Source organism: Ammodytes marinus (assembly GCF_949987685.1).
Source record: "Ammodytes marinus genome assembly, chromosome: 9".
Taxonomy (NCBI): Eukaryota; Metazoa; Chordata; class Actinopteri; order Uranoscopiformes; family Ammodytidae; genus Ammodytes; species Ammodytes marinus.
Window position 1 is genome coordinate 13,554,778 of NC_137213.1, and position 18,295 is coordinate 13,573,072.

General features: G+C 40.3%; 1 protein-coding gene across 3 annotated transcripts in view; it reads right to left on the bottom strand.

Moving 5' to 3' along the window:
- The window catches only part of mib1 (MIB E3 ubiquitin protein ligase 1), a 65,971-nt gene extending 49,220 nt beyond the window's left edge, over positions 1-16,751 (bottom strand). For all 3 annotated transcript variants that reach the window (XM_080034727.1, XM_080034728.1, XM_080034726.1), the window contains exons 1-3: positions 15,876-16,751; positions 13,582-13,753; positions 10,688-10,817 (exon numbers count right to left, since the gene is read on the bottom strand). In XM_080034727.1, coding sequence (XP_079890853.1) covers positions 10,688-10,817; positions 13,582-13,753; positions 15,876-16,104 — 531 coding nt within the window. In that variant the 5' untranslated portion in view covers positions 16,105-16,751. The remainder of the gene's footprint in view (positions 1-10,687; positions 10,818-13,581; positions 13,754-15,875) is intronic.
- Between the last annotated feature and the right edge of the window lie 1,544 nt (positions 16,752-18,295).

Below are 18,295 nucleotides of genomic sequence, written 5' to 3' on the forward strand. Positions count from 1 at the left end.
CAAATCAGCTTATATTTTCGCCAAAATCTAAATCTTGGTTTTGACGGCTGAAGTTTCTATGATTTGGTGGAATAATCAATGAAAACGGCTGATATCAGTCATGTTGATTTTGGTTGTTGATAGTATGTATTACAAAGTATTGCAGGTAGAGGACAGAATATGTTTTCAACTTTTTAAAAAAAGGCAGAAAATCAATTATATAGTTATACTGATTATTTCAAGACCACAGTAACATCAACAACAGCATAATGCTGTGCAGCTAGGCCTATGGCATGTCTATGCTACAAACATGTTGAGTTAGGCAGTGTCTTCCCTGTTTGGGTTGAGGCTCCTGCACATTTCACATCAAATCATATCCTGGGATGCACAGGCGGTTCTTTCCTCCTAATATTTGTTAGGGCAAGTGATCCATTTTCCCTAATATGCAGCTCATTATGCCTTGTGAGACCAGCCTGATCTCGCACATGCTTCACATTCGTTTCTCTCTGGCAGTTCAGTCTGGCATTTCTCCAAACTCAGTGGGGAGGAGCCGGTCAAAAAATGACATAGTACAAGTTACCCATAGTGGAAGGCAGCCCCTGATTGGTTAATGTAATCGTCAATCTAGCCTCGACAGACAGAAAGTGGGGAGGGCCCGGTCTGACTGGAGGCTATATTGATGACTACTTGAACCAATCAGAAGCAGCCTTCCACCAAGGGACGAAGTACGTTAGGTCCGCCTGCTCCTCCCCACGGAGATTGGAGAAATACAAGACAGATCTGCGAGAAAGAAACAAATGTGAAGCTTGTGCGAGATCAGGCTAGACTCGCCAGATCAGCCTTTGATGGCCACTGGCAGGCTCAGTAAGCCCTCATTACTTCCAGGGACTTATCCTCCTAATTGCGCAGCTCTAAAATGAAAACAAAAGGATGAGACTAGTTTTCTTGCATTTTTCTTTAACTGTGTCATGTTGTTTTCAGTCAGCAATAAATTAAAATGCATCTGCATACTTTTTTTTTTTTTGTAATTCAAGTTTTTTTATTTAAATTTTCGCTTTGGTGCATGACAGTACAAGGTTACACATTCAGAGACATTTGTTATTACAGTACAATTAAAGTCTTTGCCATTATAAAGAATAGAAACACAAATAAATATTTGTATCTGTAAAATCAGGAGATAACAAGAGCAGCTCTAGGGGCACAATCATATCGGAGTGACTAGAATGGTTATCCATACAACATTCAGGAGCATCATTACATTCCATCAACTTTGTTCACGTTACAGGTTTATCGGTCAGTGTGATATAAGTCCAGAAACTCTCCCATGCTGGTGCTTTATCCTTGTTTATAGTATTCAGCTTATTAAGCATATGTTCATATGAGGCTGTTTTTATCATGGCGTTAGCCCATTCTTTAAATCCTGGAGTTGTAACTGTTTTCCAATGTTTAAGAATCGTCCTTGCAGCCACTGTAATGCCAACCATGATGACAGAAAAATCTTTACTTGACATGTTATGTAGTTGACTTCTGTCACCTAACAGGCAAAGTCTAGGAGATACTGGTAGCTTTCTTGCGGCCCATTTGCCTAAGTACTCCAAAACAAATCTCCAAAAGGGCTGAATACATGGGCATTGCCAAATACAGTGTAATAAAGTACCTGCTTCTTTCTGACATTTCCAACATAAATTGTTATTCATTACTCCCATTCTATATAGTCTTAGTGGTGTAAAGTAGTATCTGTGTATAATTTTATATTGGGTAAATTTCCCTTTGGCTTCCCTTATGTACTTTCCATTGTCAGATATAATTTTCCACCATGTATTGTCCTCCATTATACATCCTAAATCTTTCTCCCATATTGCTTTTAGGTTATGACAGTCAAAGCTAAGCAATTGGTTGGTTTTCCTATAAAATATAGAAGCTCGTTTGCACTCCCCAGGTAGTTTGAAGTAATCCATGATGTGGTTCCCATCTCTGTACTGAATCTTGGAGGTAACACAGCTCCTGATTTGAAGATACTTCCAAAAATGGTCTTTTCCCTTTAGCTTATATTTTCTCAATAAGTCTGAGTATGACATAAACACATCATCTTCAAATAGATCAGCAATGTTACATATACCACTACTAAGCCACTTCTTCCAAAATACCGATGTCTTTCCAATTTTAATCATGGAGTTATACCATAAGGAGGAGTAGGATTGCTTACAATGTGACAATTTAAACATTTTATGTATTTTAGTCCATATCTCTTTAGAGTGTGCCATGATAGGATTGGGTAAATTAAGCGAACACTGGGATAGTCTATCAATAGGTGAAAAAGGGAGTGCCAACTTATTTTCAATAGCAACCCATTCTAATGTATTATCTTTATTCCAGTGTCTGGTTATTTTGGCCATTTCGAAAGAGATGTAATATAATCTTGGGTCTGGCAATCCCAGTCCTCCTTTATCTCTAGGTGAACACATTTTGCTAAGCTTAATTCTGGGTCTTTTCCCTTCCCATAAAAAGTCTTTAATGATTGTATCGTATCGTTTGAAAATCTGAGGGGATGTAGTTACTGGTACCATCATTAGAGTATAATTGAATTGTGGTGAAATCACCATTTTTATAACATTAACTTTACCCCATAATGTCAGATTAATTTTCCCCCATTTATCCAGACTAGCTTTAATTTTTTGTAGTACTGGTTCAAAGTTTAATGCCGGAATTTCTTCAATATCCTGGCTTAGTTTTATTCCCAAATATTTCATCCCTTTTGGTACCCATTTAAACCCAAAGTTTGTTATTAAGTTTGGATTGAGTAATCCCGTAATAGGCATGGATTCCGACTTTGACCAATTAATCTTGTACCCTGATAATTTGGAATATGTTTTTATTGTGTCCATTAAGTGGGGCGTCGAATTCAGTGGGTCTTTCACCAGCATAAAAATATCATCCGCGTACAATAACAATTTGTGCTCTTTCCCGCCTCCATCCACCCCTTTAATATTTGCATTGGCTCTAATAGAAATAGCTAGCGGCTCCAATACAATATTAAACAATAATGGGGATAGAGAGCAACCCTGACGAGTTCCTCTGGTAAGGTTGAATAGTGGTGATATTATCCCGTTAGTTATCACAGCTGCCTTCGGGCTTTTATACAAGGTTTTGATCCAACTAATAAATGTTTGTCCGAATCCAAAATGTGATAGAGCTGCAAACAAGAATTCCCATTGAACCCGGTCGAATGCCTTCTCAGCATCAAGAGAGAGACCAACGACCGGGTCATTTCCTGTCCTGTTGGACCATATCAGGTGTAATAGTCTTCTCATGTTGTCCGTGGACGACCTATTCTTCATAAATCCCACTTGGTCAGGGTGTATGATGCTAGGTAATGCACTTTCCAGACGTAAAGCCAAGATCTTAGTTAAAATTTTACAATCAAGGTTTATCAAACTCAGAGGTCTATAATTAGCAGGGTCTGTTGGATCTCTGTCTTTTTTAGGTATAACGGATATCAAGGCGTCGTAAAATGTTGGAGGGAGAGAACCTAAAGTGAAAGCTTCATTATATACCTCTTTTAATATTGGGGCAAAGATATCAATATATTGCTTATAATACTCGACCGGAAAACCATCCATGCCTGGTGATTTACCTGCTTTCATGCATGAAACAGCCTTCCTAATTTCATTCTCTGATATGGGGCTATCCAGCCCTTCAATCTGATCAGTTGACAGTTTAGGCATATTTAAGTTATTAAAGAAGTCCGTCAATTCGTCCTGTTGGGGATTAATGTCCGAAGTGTATAATTCTTTATAAAACTGTTGTAAAACTTCATTTATTTCCTTTGTTGAGGAGACTATACTATTGCCTTTTTTAATAGCTGGTATCACATTATATGAGTCTTGTTTCTTTAGTTGCCTGGCCAGTAATTTGCCTGTTTTCTCTCCTCCTTCATAGAACGTTGTCCCAAGCCTGAATAAAGCATATTCCACTTTTTTATTGTAGATTTCCTGCAGCTGGAACTTGAGCTTACATATATCTTGATATAACGTATCCGAAAATTGTTTTGATAGTTCCATTTCCTGATTTTTGATCGCAATTTCCAATTCCTTTATCTTTTTTATATTCTCTTTTTTCTTTTTAGAAGAATGTGCAATCATTTTCCCTCTAACATAAGCCTTAGATGCTTCCCATTCCACTGCTCTTGTATTAGTGCTGCCAGCATTAATTTCGAAAAAAGATTTAATATCCTCCTTCAACAGTTGTTTAAAGTTCTCATCCTGTAGTAATGACGTGTTCATACGCCATCTACCTTTTCTCTCTTGATCAGTATTTATATCAATGCCAAGCTCTACTGGCGCATGATCAGAGAGGGCCATTGCATTTATGTTACACTTCACAACATGTTTTATAATGGTGTTTGAAATCAAAAACATATCGATCCTAGAGTAAGATTTTTGGCAGTGTGAATAAAAAGTATATTCCCTTTCAGTAGGATTTGTTAATCGCCATATATCGACCAGGCCAACATCCTCGTTTATCATATGTATTGCAGCTCTATCCTTAGGCATTACAGGGGCACTAAATTTGCTTCTATCTACGCAGGCATCTAAGACTTGGTTAAAGTCTCCTGCCAATATTATTTGACCCTCCATCTCCCCCAGTGTCTTATTCACATTGTGAAAAAAGTGTGGATCACCTTTATTTGGTGCGTAAATATTGCACAGTATCATTTTAGACCCATTAACCAGTGCTTGTATACACACCATTCTGCCTTCTTTATCCTTGATCTCTTTAAGTAAAATAAAACTTAAATTTTTGTTTATCAATATAATTACTCCATTCTGCTTACTAGAAATGGAGCTATGAAAAATCTGTCCAACCCAGCTCCGTTTTAGTTTCAGTGCTTCTTCTCCTTTAAAGTGTGTTTCCTGAAGGAAAGCAATGTCTGTCTTATTATGCTTCAGATAAGTCAATACCTTCCCTCTCTTAACCGGATTCCCACAACCATTTATATTCCAGCTAATGCATTGAACGTGGTGCCTAGACATATTTAAGTATGAGTAGTATATTGAAACTCAGTTGTAGGCCAGCAATAATTATGTCCCCCATGCTTCTTGCAGTTGCTATGTCTCATTTGGCTCATTTGTACTTTTATCTGTCATCACCAAGCGCAGCTTCAACAACATCTTATGTGTATCAATGTTAACCTTAACGTTTCTAAGAACATAAACATATAGAGAAAAAACCTTTAACTTAGGAGGGGCCCACCTAAAACCTGGGACCTCTGGCTTTTCTCCAGCCATAAAAGACAAAACAGAAAAAAAACAAAAAAGAAAATAAACCTAAACTTTTTGGACCGTGGGGTATGTACACCTAACCAGTAGAGACTCACTCTCTGGCTTTGTTGCTCAGGCAGAACAATATCAAGCTCACTCACCCACCTCTTTGTCCACATTGTCCACTTTTAAATCAACCTCTTTTTTCTTTGTATTGTCCAAGACAGTCTTCCTTATGGGTCTTCAACGCGAGTGTTATCCGACATGGTCTCAGCTCACGCATCTGTATGGCAGTTCGCCTTTATGAACTGCTCTGCTTCCTTGGCGGTTGTGAAACTCCGATTCTTCCCCTTCCACGTGAATCTCAGGGACGCTGGATGTGCCAGCGTGTATCTCACGTTGAGCCGTTGCAGCGATCTCTTCACGGATGTGAAAGTTTTTCTTTTCTCGGCAAGCTCCTGTGTCATGTCAGGAAACACGGACAGTCGCATGCCTTCCCATTCGATGCCCCGCTTTTCTCTGGCCGCTCTCACTACTTTATCCCTCGCCGACTGTCGCAGGAATCTGATCAGCGCTGGTCTGGGCGGTTGTCCGTCATTGGGCACGGGAGCGAGCGAGCGATGCGCTCTTTCGATTTCAAATTCACCGTCAACTTCAATCCCGAGTCCCTCGCCCAGAACTCTCTTAACTCTATCATGCCCACGGGAGCGCCGGCGCTCCGACATACAATATATTCTTTAGAGCGTCATATCTCCTTGACGGTTTCAGATAAAGACATGCTGTTTTTTAAGCTAACAATTAGACAAACATCTCTAAAAAGCAAGCCAAAAAGGACCTGTGTGAGAAGACTATTTACCCAATGATTTAACCTCGTAACTTTCGTTTTGTGTAACGCGGTATAACCGGTGGAATGCACAGAGTATGCACTAAGTAGCAAGAGGCAGAGTTACGTCTCCCTCACTGTCTTGCAGTAAACAAATGATTTATAGATTTATCTTCAGTCGCCATCTTAGCTAGTGACGTCTAGTACTTTATACACTCCTATTGGCTACATTAAATGACATCACAGCTTTAGTAGGCTGACCAATCAGAGTGAATCAATGTCCGCTCGCGCTGAGTTTGACAGTCAGAGAGAGAGGGGAAAAAAGCCAACAACCAAATAACGATAAAGAGAAAAGGCAAAACGTAAATTCACAAGAGAGGAGGTATATGAGTATCTTTTTGACAAGGATGCCGGTGAGGACATTGAGGACTCGGCCCCTGTGTCCTGCTGCTCCGAAGATGAGCGGCAGTTTGGAGACGGGATTGACCCTCTTCAGAATAACAAGTAAGTAGCCTAGCTAGCATAATCTTTTATGAAAGCATCAACATTGTGAAGGACTACAACCTTTCTATAACAAAAGACGTCTCTCGCTTTGTTTGTGTGTGTGTGTGTGTGTGTGTGTGTGTGTGTGTGTGTGTGTGTGTGTGTGTGTGTGTGTGTGTGTGAGAGAGAGAGAGAGAGAGATGGAGAGAGATAGAGGGGGGGGGGGGGGGGATTTGTAACGTTAACGGTGCCCAGAGCCAAAACAGACAATAATCAGCTTTATAAATCATGGATATTCTGGTCGTCGTTTGGCCACAAGCTTATTTTCACTCCAAATCACTGTCTGTGTTTTGGCAAGTTTATCCGCGCAGATAAGACGGCGCAACAGCGACAAAATACGTTCATTTTAGAAGACTGAACAGTGAGATCCATATAGGCTAATAATGGATAATAATGGGATGTGATTGTGGAAAAAGTAGCTTTGCGTGTAAGAGCAGCTGGGAGAGTGATAATCGTAGCCTTATCTACCTGGCAAATAAACTTGATGTTTGGGGGTGTGGCAGTGACGTGTGCTCGCTGAGTGCGGGTGGATGATCATGCACTGGCACTGAGATGGGATGCGCAGCAAGGTGTCTTTTACGGGGTGGCTCTTGGTCAGGTTCAGAAACAGAATTATAACCATAAAAATCATAAAAACTCTTATTGTAAAAACACTTTGCCTAAGTTTTTTACGTTCATGTCAGAACACCTATAACATGACAAATAAAACACTATTGGGAAAAGTCATCGATTTGGAGACAGGATTTTTATAAGAACAGAAATACATTCATTTGAATAGTGGAGCAAGGTAAAAATGACCTAATTTCAGTTCTAAATATACAGGCTACAGAGTTTTAGTATGGAAATGTGTTATTGGATTACAGATAGCATATACTGTTTTTACTCCAACAACACAGACCTAGTAAGTACAAAAATCACTGTGTTTTATTTGCCTAGATTGATTATATTTTTAGATGTTGATTGGTTCATTCTCTTATGTTACAGGGAGGAAGCAGACCCTGCAGCTCCTGTCAATCCACCACAGCCTGAGGCCCTCCACTGCAGTCAGTGGTTCAGCTCAGTAGGCCTACTACAGCAGGTAGGAGACGGATGGGTCGTGGACCTGGTCGTCATTGTTGACAAACTGCCATGACGAATACCACAGCTTATCTGTATACACAAGATTGTATATACTGTTGTGTATATAGTTTGTACAAGATTTTTAAATTGATTGATTGATTGATTTGATTATTTACCATGTATATATTTTTTACAGATTTAGTTCATATTTTCCATCATATTGTTCATAATATTCATATTGTTCATATTTTCAACCATATTGTTCAAAGAATACTCTGTTTATTATGTGACATTTAATTAAAACTCTGTTTTACCTGACACTGGGTCTTGCTTCTGCTGTTGACACATCTTACCACTTCTAGTAGAAAAAACGCCTGTATACACTGCCCAAAAGAATGAGCATAACTCCTGAACTGAAGACGCTAGAAACCTCTGGTAACTTCTGGCAGAACACAAACTTGTGTGTGCAACTTTTTAGATTCAGATTTTCTTTCGTTTTAATGGTTTACTTTTTTTTTAAATTAAATATGTCAAAATTGAAGTTACGATTTTCATTTGTTTTAGCTTTTTGGACCAATATTCCATATTAGAATGCATAAAAGTTTTTATTGTGTTACATATACAATTACCTGAGGTTGTGCTGATTCATTTGGATGTTAAAACATAATGCTGGTGTAAAAAATAAGATTTTTATCAAGTAAAATACAAAAATATAGAAAAACGGAATGTTAGAATGGTGGGTCTCAGAGGGTTAACACAACTCTCCATAGTGCCGTTTGTCCCGTAGGTTTCTTTAAGCCCCACCAGTCGCACATTATGTCTCTTACTGTGATTTTCAAGCACCTGCATACGGTTCCACATAGCGTCCATCCTTTTCTCATCGTGCTCTCGGTTGCTCACCAGCCGCTCGGCTGTGTCCTCCAGCTGGTGGATACGTCCCTCTGCTTCATCCAGCTTCTCCTGTATCCCGTTAACGGTGTTCTTCAGCTCAGAGGTTGTGTGCTTGATGGTTAAAATATCTCCTGCAATCCCTTGCAGCATGGTGCTCATTTTGACAATCTCGGCATAAAGATTATCCATGTTCGGTGTAGCTTGGTCGCTCTCCCTCTGTTGTGTTAAGCTAGCAGTTTCCATATCGTCATTCGGAGACGGACTATTCCTCGTCGACATGCGGCCCGTCGCCTGATCTTTAAAATATTTCGAAGTAGCCATTGGGGTTCGGGTGAACTCAGGGTTACTTTGGAAGCTGTTTTACAAAAATGAGTGGACTATGATATATGATATTTAAGTAAATATATTGGTGGGTTAGCGGAGCTCTTTCACTGCGCAGCCATCTTGCTTGACGTACCCACGTGACTCCCTGCATACTTTTTTTAAACAATACAGCAACTTGTTCTTTTATTTAAGACACTCTGATGCCTTGTCCACTACACTCCAGAGGTGGGGGTAAGTCACTAATGTGCAAGTCTCAAGCAAGTCCAAGTCACTGTGGAGAGAATCAAGCAAGTCATAAGTCAAGTCATTGCTCAGGTCAAGCAAGTCACAAGTCAAGTCATACAAAAATCATATGATCTAACCCAGTTTCTACATTTAAAAGACCTGCATTCCAGTTCTCTTCTTCATACCGTCATCGACAACATCATCCTTGAACTACAATTGAATTATTCTTGGTCTGACCGAGGGTTCTTCAACTAAAATTTAAATGGGTCCAGTTGACAACATTTTCTTACAGCAAAGGTCCGAATCTCATAATGTCTGCATCCAATAGCGACCCCTTATCTATCACATATGATCAACACCGCACATTTCCTTTTCTTTCAACCACATTTAGGCTACTTTCAATTTCCAATAGCTTACTTTTAACATGGAAAACCAGAAAGGCAAATAGTAACAGATAGGCCTATACTTACACAAAACAGACACTTAATGCCCATAATGCATTTAAAATAAAACAGGGCAATAATCTGCGCTATGGCAAAAATATCACATCACCTTTTTTTTTTTAATGGCAGGATCACATTTTGATTTATCCCGATTCATTTGTTTTTCATACTGGGGGGCGAACTGTCATAACGGGAAGTTTGCTGTGAACTGTCGGTGCAGGGGCGGCGGCTGTGAGCTGTCCGAAGGAGCCGGTGAACGTGGAAGGTCGAACTGCATCATATAGGCCTAGGCTACATCATAACCGCTGTTTAGTCTCACAGAGATGCTTTTACAAAGCCTACAGTCCGTGGAGGTAGGGCGCTCGATAAGGAAGCGTGCGTTATCAAGGCAGCAGCGCTGCAGGAAACGCTTGTTACTTTCGTTCTCTTTAACAAGACTTCCCGGGCCGTTACAACGTGAAAAGGGAAGGGAAGAAGGCGCTACATTTACTGTGATTGGGTTATAAGCGTGTGGGAGGCTCACGTCACGTGAATTATTCTTGGTCTAGCCGCTTCCATTACTGCTGCTCCTGTCCTGTGTTGACCTGCTGACGCTGTTTGTCCATGCAGCGCGCTGCGTGCATTGCACTGTAAAATCACCGATCATGTTTCAAAATAAAACATAATTTCTAATGTAATCTAACTTTTAAAAATTCAAGTCATTTCGAGTCTTCTGTCCCACGTCTAAGTCAAGTCTCAAGTCATGAAGACCAAGTCAAAGTCAAGTCGAGTCTTTTATCAGTGTTAGTCAAGCAAATCTCAAGTCCTCAAATTTGCGACTCGAGTCTGACTCGAGTCAAGTCATGTGACTCGAGTCCCCCATGTCTGCTACACTCAACTCCGAGTCCCTTCCTTGAACGCTGACAAACCCTCCGGTGATGCAGAAGATGATTTTTAAATAAACAAAAACTAAAAAAGAGGCGGTGAAGAGAATGGTAGAGATCATATGCCTTTGTCAAGTCAAAAACCTCTTTCCAACTGGGCAACCATACTTACTTCAACACTATTGGTCTCACTGTTAGGCACTTCTTCATTTCTGTATTTCACTCATGCACATGTAAAACTGTTGGCTTGGGGAAGCAAAAAAAAAAGAACCTTACCTTTCCTCTCCTTCCGTTGCCTCCATCTTGGTCTTCCCACTGCCAGTCCACTCCTCTCACCACGCGGCCACCAGTGAAGATCCCTCTGGCTGTGATTTTCTTTGACTTGCGACGTGACTCCAAAAGGACTCTGCTCAGATAAAAGTGACAACACAGAGACAATTATTTAAATGTAGGCACATACATTTTGTTCAATTACTATCATATATGCATTGAGTAGTGGTTACCAGTGCCTCCCTCCTGCTACCTTGTGTACTTAACTGCCCTTCCCTTTGGGCCTACTGTTGTGGAGTCATGGTGTGAATTACTTACAAATTATGGGACATTGCCATGGATGAAAAAGCCTATCGTGTGTGCTGGGCCTAAACAGCCTCTACTATGCTCTATCAACCATGCAGTCCCTGAAAATCAGTATAACTGTCTTAGCATCAGCATTTGACAACTGATATTTGATGACAGCAACAACAAAAAAATGAATAGGTTAAAGTTAATACTTGGGGAATGCTATTTTATGCCGTTATATTCATGTTGTGGGACATTCAGCGGCAGGTGTCATGTGGTAACATTACGAAGAACAATCATTCTTGTAATAGGCCAGCCGGCATTCACACTTTACTGACACATCCTTCCCTTTTATCAATACCCAACAATCATGGCACTGCAAATGCAATTAAAAAGCAAATGTTTTACCAAGTATGTTGTATAGTATGTATCACTATAATACTGTGTGAATCTAAACTAACCAATGCAAAGTTGATAGAAAATAAAAACCTCCGGCTGAGCTCTAGCCACCTACAAATAATGTGAGACTCGGTGCTAGACACGGCAGCTGGACAGTGTGGGTCTAAACCAATGCAAACAGCTAGGGGGCCTCTGACCACTCCCTCTCTAGCAGTTAGTGACACAATATAATGTGGAGTAACAAAACACCCCACCACGCTTTCGGATCAGTGTGAATTGGGGAGACCTGCAAGCACCCATTGTGTGTTTCTGCAACGTCTGTCTCGGGGGGAAATGAAGTCGTACTTAGTTGAAAAGGATGCCAGCTGTTGGGCCATGTGTTCATTTACTTTACTATGGTGTCTATCTGAAATAGGACTGAAATGGATGAAGCATCGTTTATAACACTATCAAAGGCACGTTTAGGAATTTAACTTGGTGTGCATACTCACCAGATGGTCCAAGTAATAATTCTAAAGTCATCAAATCAGAGATTGATTTGTTTGTTTGTAATTCCCACAACACATGAGCTGCCTTAAACACACAGATTAAAGCTGCCTTCAATAATTGAGACTTGATCCGGTCTGTGCATGCATTCACTGCATAACAGTGACTATGTTTATAGCGCGTCAATATTCCGATATGACCCCGGTTAATTAAGAGGTTAATTCAGAATAAGGTTATTTTCGGAGTAAGCAATAATCATATAAAAATGTGGAGTATTCCGATCTTAGTCGCATTATTTAAACATGTATACTATGTATACAAAATAAATCACACTTAACATTCCCACCGGAGTTTTCGCTGCATTTTTTGGCATTTGGTGCAGTTTACGACACATGCCCTGGTTCAAAGAATAGGTGACATTTTTGGCTGACAATACAATGCAAGACAACGATTATGACATAAGGACAGCTCATTTTCTTTGGAACGGACTGGAATTGCCAGAAAAGAATGTGCCAACGTCTGACATCCTGGCGCTACTAGTGTACTTGGCCTGTTTATTCAGTATATATACTGAATAAACAGGAATATTCCCGTAGCTGCTGTGCATGTAAACACCTTATTTGGAAAATTGTCTTAATCAAAATATGGACCTTAAATCGGAATATACATGTAAACGTGGATATACATCACATATAACTACTCTCACATGTTTAACTAAAACACAGTACCTACCTATCATTTCATAGTTTAAAGCATGCCCAAACTGTAAAAGCTCTGTAACTTACAATGTCCTGGCAAAAAACTTGAACTAATTATGCTTACGTTTAATAATGCTAGCTACTCTAGCTACTCTTATTGACAATGTCAAACTTTTCTGAGGACACTTCACAGAAAGCATACCACTGTCTCATTGAAAAACACCTTGACAATAAAATACATTTATTATGCAGTACATGCAGGAAGTACTGAGTTCAAATTGATGGTGGTTTTCAACAAGAGCTTCCAGCAGCAAGTAAATAACAACACAGAAAACACAAAGAATGACAGAATGGCTTAAGGCAAAGGCTGATAAATAAAACACTATTAGACACACGGGAATTACTGTAGCACTGCTGCTTGAATGAGTTGGAAACCACCAGGCAGTACATGTCTAGTGTCGTCATTTGTCATTATGATATTTCTTATATGATTACTGACAGTAATACAATTATTAAGTCAATTGTATTCAACAGGAGGCCGTCTGTTTCCACTACAATTGCTCAAGTGAGAGCGAAAGCAATACATTCTGAAAGTGCTGCTGCGAAAAATACTTTTCAATTAATCTGCTCTTTGTGTTTCATGAGCATGTGGCCTTCAAATGTTAAAAAAAAAAAAGAAAAAAAAAAAAAAGAAGGAAAATCTGCTTAAATAAATTCTACAATTGTGAAGCACTGCATTAATATAATTTTTTTAAAAGACTGACTGGTTCTTAAAATTAGTTGTTGCCTGGCAACTGAAGGCCAGGAGCAATGAGGTAGATTGTGTCTGCCTGTGAGGCAGGCTGCACAAAAAGACTTCTCAAATGTCACACTCGCACATAGCAACATAATGTGAAACTAGGGGAGTAAAAGGGTAGAGCAACCAATCACAATGAAGGGCAGGGATTACCTGGTTACCTTTTGCCTATGTTATCATTGAAGGGTCAAAGGTAAGGCACATTAATGGCACATGCTGCTAGGTTATCTTACCTCTCACTGCCTGGGGTGGTGATCCTGTAGAACCGGTGTCTCAGGTGATGCTTGTCTCCATGGTAACATGTTGTGCATAGGTCGTAATTGGTGCACTCAGCACATTTCCAGCGAATACCAATGATGGGCTGTTGGCGGCAGGTGTCGCACATGGTTCCATCATGCTTGATGCCTGAGTGAAGGGGTGGGGTAAGTATTAATCAATGATATTTACATTGCATTGTATGATTGTATTGTGTGCACTGCACATCAGTCATAACATGACTAACCTTTCAGTCTGTGCCATCAATTATATGTATACTAACTGTGCAACAAAAAACAATATGCAATGTATACACTGTGTATTCAACATAGGCTGACATAATGGGTGTTGTGTACACTATAACACATGTGGATATTCTCCATACCTTTAGGAAGGGTATATTATTCATCACACAGCATCCTACTTACACTTAGGGTGTATTCACACATGGAAAGACCGTCAGTTCACTTGCTTTGGTCCAGACCAAATAGAATTTCGATTTTTTTTTTTGCCGTGGTCCACTTTCATATTGCCCCTTTTGCAAGTGAACCAGCATTATGATTACGAAGCAAAACCACACGTGATCTGAGGTCATTAATTCATTGGACAGACATTCTGGGGTGGAGAGAAGCAGCAAGAACGAAGTAAAAACTGTGAATGTATCATTGATATAATATGGGGTTAAAAATAATAAAAAGGCCTATAAATAAAGAAGAAAAACATAAAATTATTGTTGTTTCATATGGTTATAATATGTAGCCCTATGTCAATGCCACGTTATGTGGCTTGTAGCCTACGATGTGAAACATCATTTTTACTTTATTTTTGCTGCTGGAAGCACAGCTCGCGTGAAGAACAGGCTCAAGCTGAAACACAGCTGATTAAGCTGTGTATCAGCTGGGTGTCAGTTCGGCGCAGTTCAGCTCCAAACTGACACGGGGACAGTATTGACGGTCCCGTTGGGAAGAAAAATAAAAACACACTTCATGCAAAGCGCAGCGTGAACCTGTTGGCACTGTAGGCTACGGGAGACGCTCCCCTCTCTATCTGATCGCTGAACATATCAGCATGTGTACGCGTCATTATCAACTGTAATATTTTTGCTCGGGGCTCCCGGTCAAACCACAACTAATCTTCCTAACAATGGCGACAACAACACTATCCCGTAATGTGAAGCTGATGGCGATTTATTAAAAAAGAAAAGAAAAAAAAGGCGCAGTGCTTCCTGCAATTGGGTCGGATCGAGTTCGGCCAAATTCACACCACAAACGAACTGCAGCAGAGTGCGTTTTGAAGCGCATCGAGACCACGTCTTCAGCTGGGTCTCGGAGCGTTTGTTTGGTCCGCCCCCGAGTGCGATTGCTGTATTCACACATGTCTGAAAGATGCGCACCTAAGGCGGAAGTGCACCTGAGTTCGTTTCAACCGAACTAAACACGGCATGTGTGAATACACCCTTAGTAATGGAAGAACAGATAGACTAATTTTGGCTTTAAGGCCTCAAATCCCTTACTTTTCAAGACTACAGAAAACTTGACCGTTCTCCATCTCATAACGGTGTCATCTGGTTAGAGATGTAAAGAACTAAATGGAGCCTGTCAGTGGGAAACTGTGCTGAGAAGTGTAACTGTTCTGGCAAGTACAGAGACAAGGCTAAACAATGGTGAAGTGGTCCTTGAACATTATGTCTATCCTTACAAGAGCAGCGCACATCCTACTGATGTACTTTTATATTCTGAGCAAGAACTGTTTCTCCTTGTCAATTTGCATTTTGGTATCATCACAAGCATATTCTTGATTGTGAACGTGCATATGTAGTTGTATATTTCCCACATCTAATCTGCATATCTTGCACACAGTGCTGGCTGTGACATATATGATCGGACAGAGAGGATGTATTTAAATACTCACTTGTTTTTAAACAAATCGGAGAAGTCAAGCAAACCTTGTCTGAATTCAAAACAAAGATTAAACAAGTAACAACTAGTTTGCTGCTTCCGAGATGTCAATACACTGAAGGTTTCTTCAACGACCTAACCATTTGAGATGCTAGAGACTTTATCTACTCCTTTAAATGACAGAAATAACTCAATTCAACTGTCTGATCAATGCAATGTCTGCACACATGCACTAAAGACATGCATTTAAGATTAAACAAAGGGAGAAAAACACTCAATTGTTATGCCTAACTCAGTTGCATGGGAAGATACTGGTGTGTACAATGAGTATGAACAAGGGCTGGCAAACAAAATCGATTCGGGGGTAAAGTTACCTGTTGGAGCACTGTCTAATATCCTCACGTCGTAAGCTCCAGAACAGCGGTAGTTAGCAGCCGTCCCGTTATCCCAGACAACCACCACCTCCTCTGGACTTTCAAAACTCCTCACGGTGCCAACATGTCCCTCTCCACCGTCCTGCTTCCCCCACTTCCAGTCAGGTCCGCGGACCACTCTCGCCCCGACTCCTTCCATCATCGCCCGGTTATTCCTGCCGGTGGTCATTTTCAAGACGAGCCAACAATATATGTATTTAAAAAAAAGTGTGCGAGTTAGCAGTCTTTGCTAGCCAGCTATCGGCGCGTTGCTGGGCAGTTTCCAAATGCAAGTGCAAGCAAGTCCTAGCAGGAAAGAGACAGGAACACTCCACAAAGCTAGACTGCTAGCTGGGTTAGCTACCTAAGGAGGCTGTTGGACCCTCTTACAAAAACAATACCCTCTCAACCCTAGCGTTAACTGCACGCCAGAGCCTCCTCGGTGTCGCCTCTGAGAAAAATAAACTAATTACCCTAGGCGTCTATTAAGTGGCCACATTGCTAGCTAAATCAGACCCCAGTCCCCAGCAGACAGCCTGTGTCTCTCCCCCACTCCACACACAAGAAATGCCACCTCTTCAACTTAGCAAGCTAGCGAGCCGAGTTGCTAGCTATCGCAATGCTAGCAGGATGAACCTCTCCTGGCTAGCAAGTCCTTATGGTTTGAGGTAAATGTAGTCCTTTTGGTTGTTTATTTGTGTTGTCCGTGGTGCTGAAAATGCGTTCAAGATGTTCCCCTTTGTCAGACAGAGATGGTTCCCCGGAGGAGTCAACTCAGAATAAACGCGTCGCCATTATTGTCAATCATCGTTCAGACCTCAGACGAGCAACAACTAGCTACGGAGGTGAACGACAAAGCCCGAAGTCTAGAGGCTTGGAAAACAAGCACGAGTCCAGCCCCTCGGTGCGCGTGCGCATCTGCACTGTATACCCCCTTCCTCTCAGTGTATAGATGAAAAAATATAATCCCTGTTTATGTGAAAACAAAAAGATAGGCTATTTGTGATTTTTAACACATATCTTGTCCAAATCAGAACCATAATTTAATATATATATACATTATATATATATATATATATATATAGGAGATGATGGACTATGCACTTTTTTGAATCCATCTATCTGTCTGTCTGTCTGTCTGTCCGTCTGTCTGTCTGTCTGTCTATCTATCTATCTATCTATCTATCTATCCATACATCCATCCATCCATCTATCCGTCCGTCCGTCCGTCCGTCTATCTATCTATCTATCTATCTATCTATCTATCTATCTATCTATCTATCTATCTATCTATCTATCTATCTATCTATCTATCTATCTATCTATCTATCTATCTATCTATCTATCTATCTATCTATCTATCTATCTATCTATCTATCTATCTATCTATCTATCTATCTATCATGGAACCAAGATTAAGTAATACTACAGGTGTTGCCTCAAGGCCCATACCATCCGTTAATAATGTGATGTGAGTGCAGTCTTAACAAACACATTCTCAGTTAATTAAATTACCACAGCTTAATTGGCCACAAAGTGAACCTGCGTCTTTGTGCCCCCTGTGGGTCTACAGCCCCTGGGGCAGTTGCATGTTTTTTCCTATTGTCACAGTACATCTTGAAGGGTTAAATGTATCACAACTATACTGAGTGTATTTGTTCCTACTCAGAATTGGTATTAATGAACTCTTTTCACACAGTCTTAAATTTGACAGACAAAAAATGAGAAAAGAAAATTGTAAATGGTAATAGAGTACTTCTAGCACACCCCAGCATTTTTCACTAACACTATATGGCACATTCTACTCCAGCAGTGATGTAATGACTCAGAAAGAGTTCATGCACTTTGACACTGCATATTTACCACTGGGAAATGTAATCCACTTTTACCATAAACTAAAACTACCACTGCAGATAATACAATATCAACTTTTAGAAGTTAAAGGTGTTGCTGATCCCTCTGATGTCTTGGCATTTACCTATTTTATTGTCTTTTGGCTGAGGTATATCCTAAACAGTACAATGGTTTCAATGCATTGAACACCCTGCTTAACTAGTCGGGACAATTGACTTCAAGAACCCAAAGTAAAAGTTCTCATCCTCTATAAAATGAGTCCCTGACAGTCTTTTAGCCTATGTTTCTGGATTAAAATCCTGCTGCATTCATGTTTATGTTGCACCTGCTGTAGATGTTTAGGTTGAACCAAGTTTAACTTGTATGTTTTTAGTTATAGCTTGTCTAATCCACAGCAAGGCATCCGATTCTATACAATCTTCACATGTTATAGGCCTAACATTGCTGCACTATGCAAATCACATCTATCTCTTAAAAAGTCCACTTTTCATGTGCTCAGAACCACAGCCCAGCTTTCAGTTAAAGGT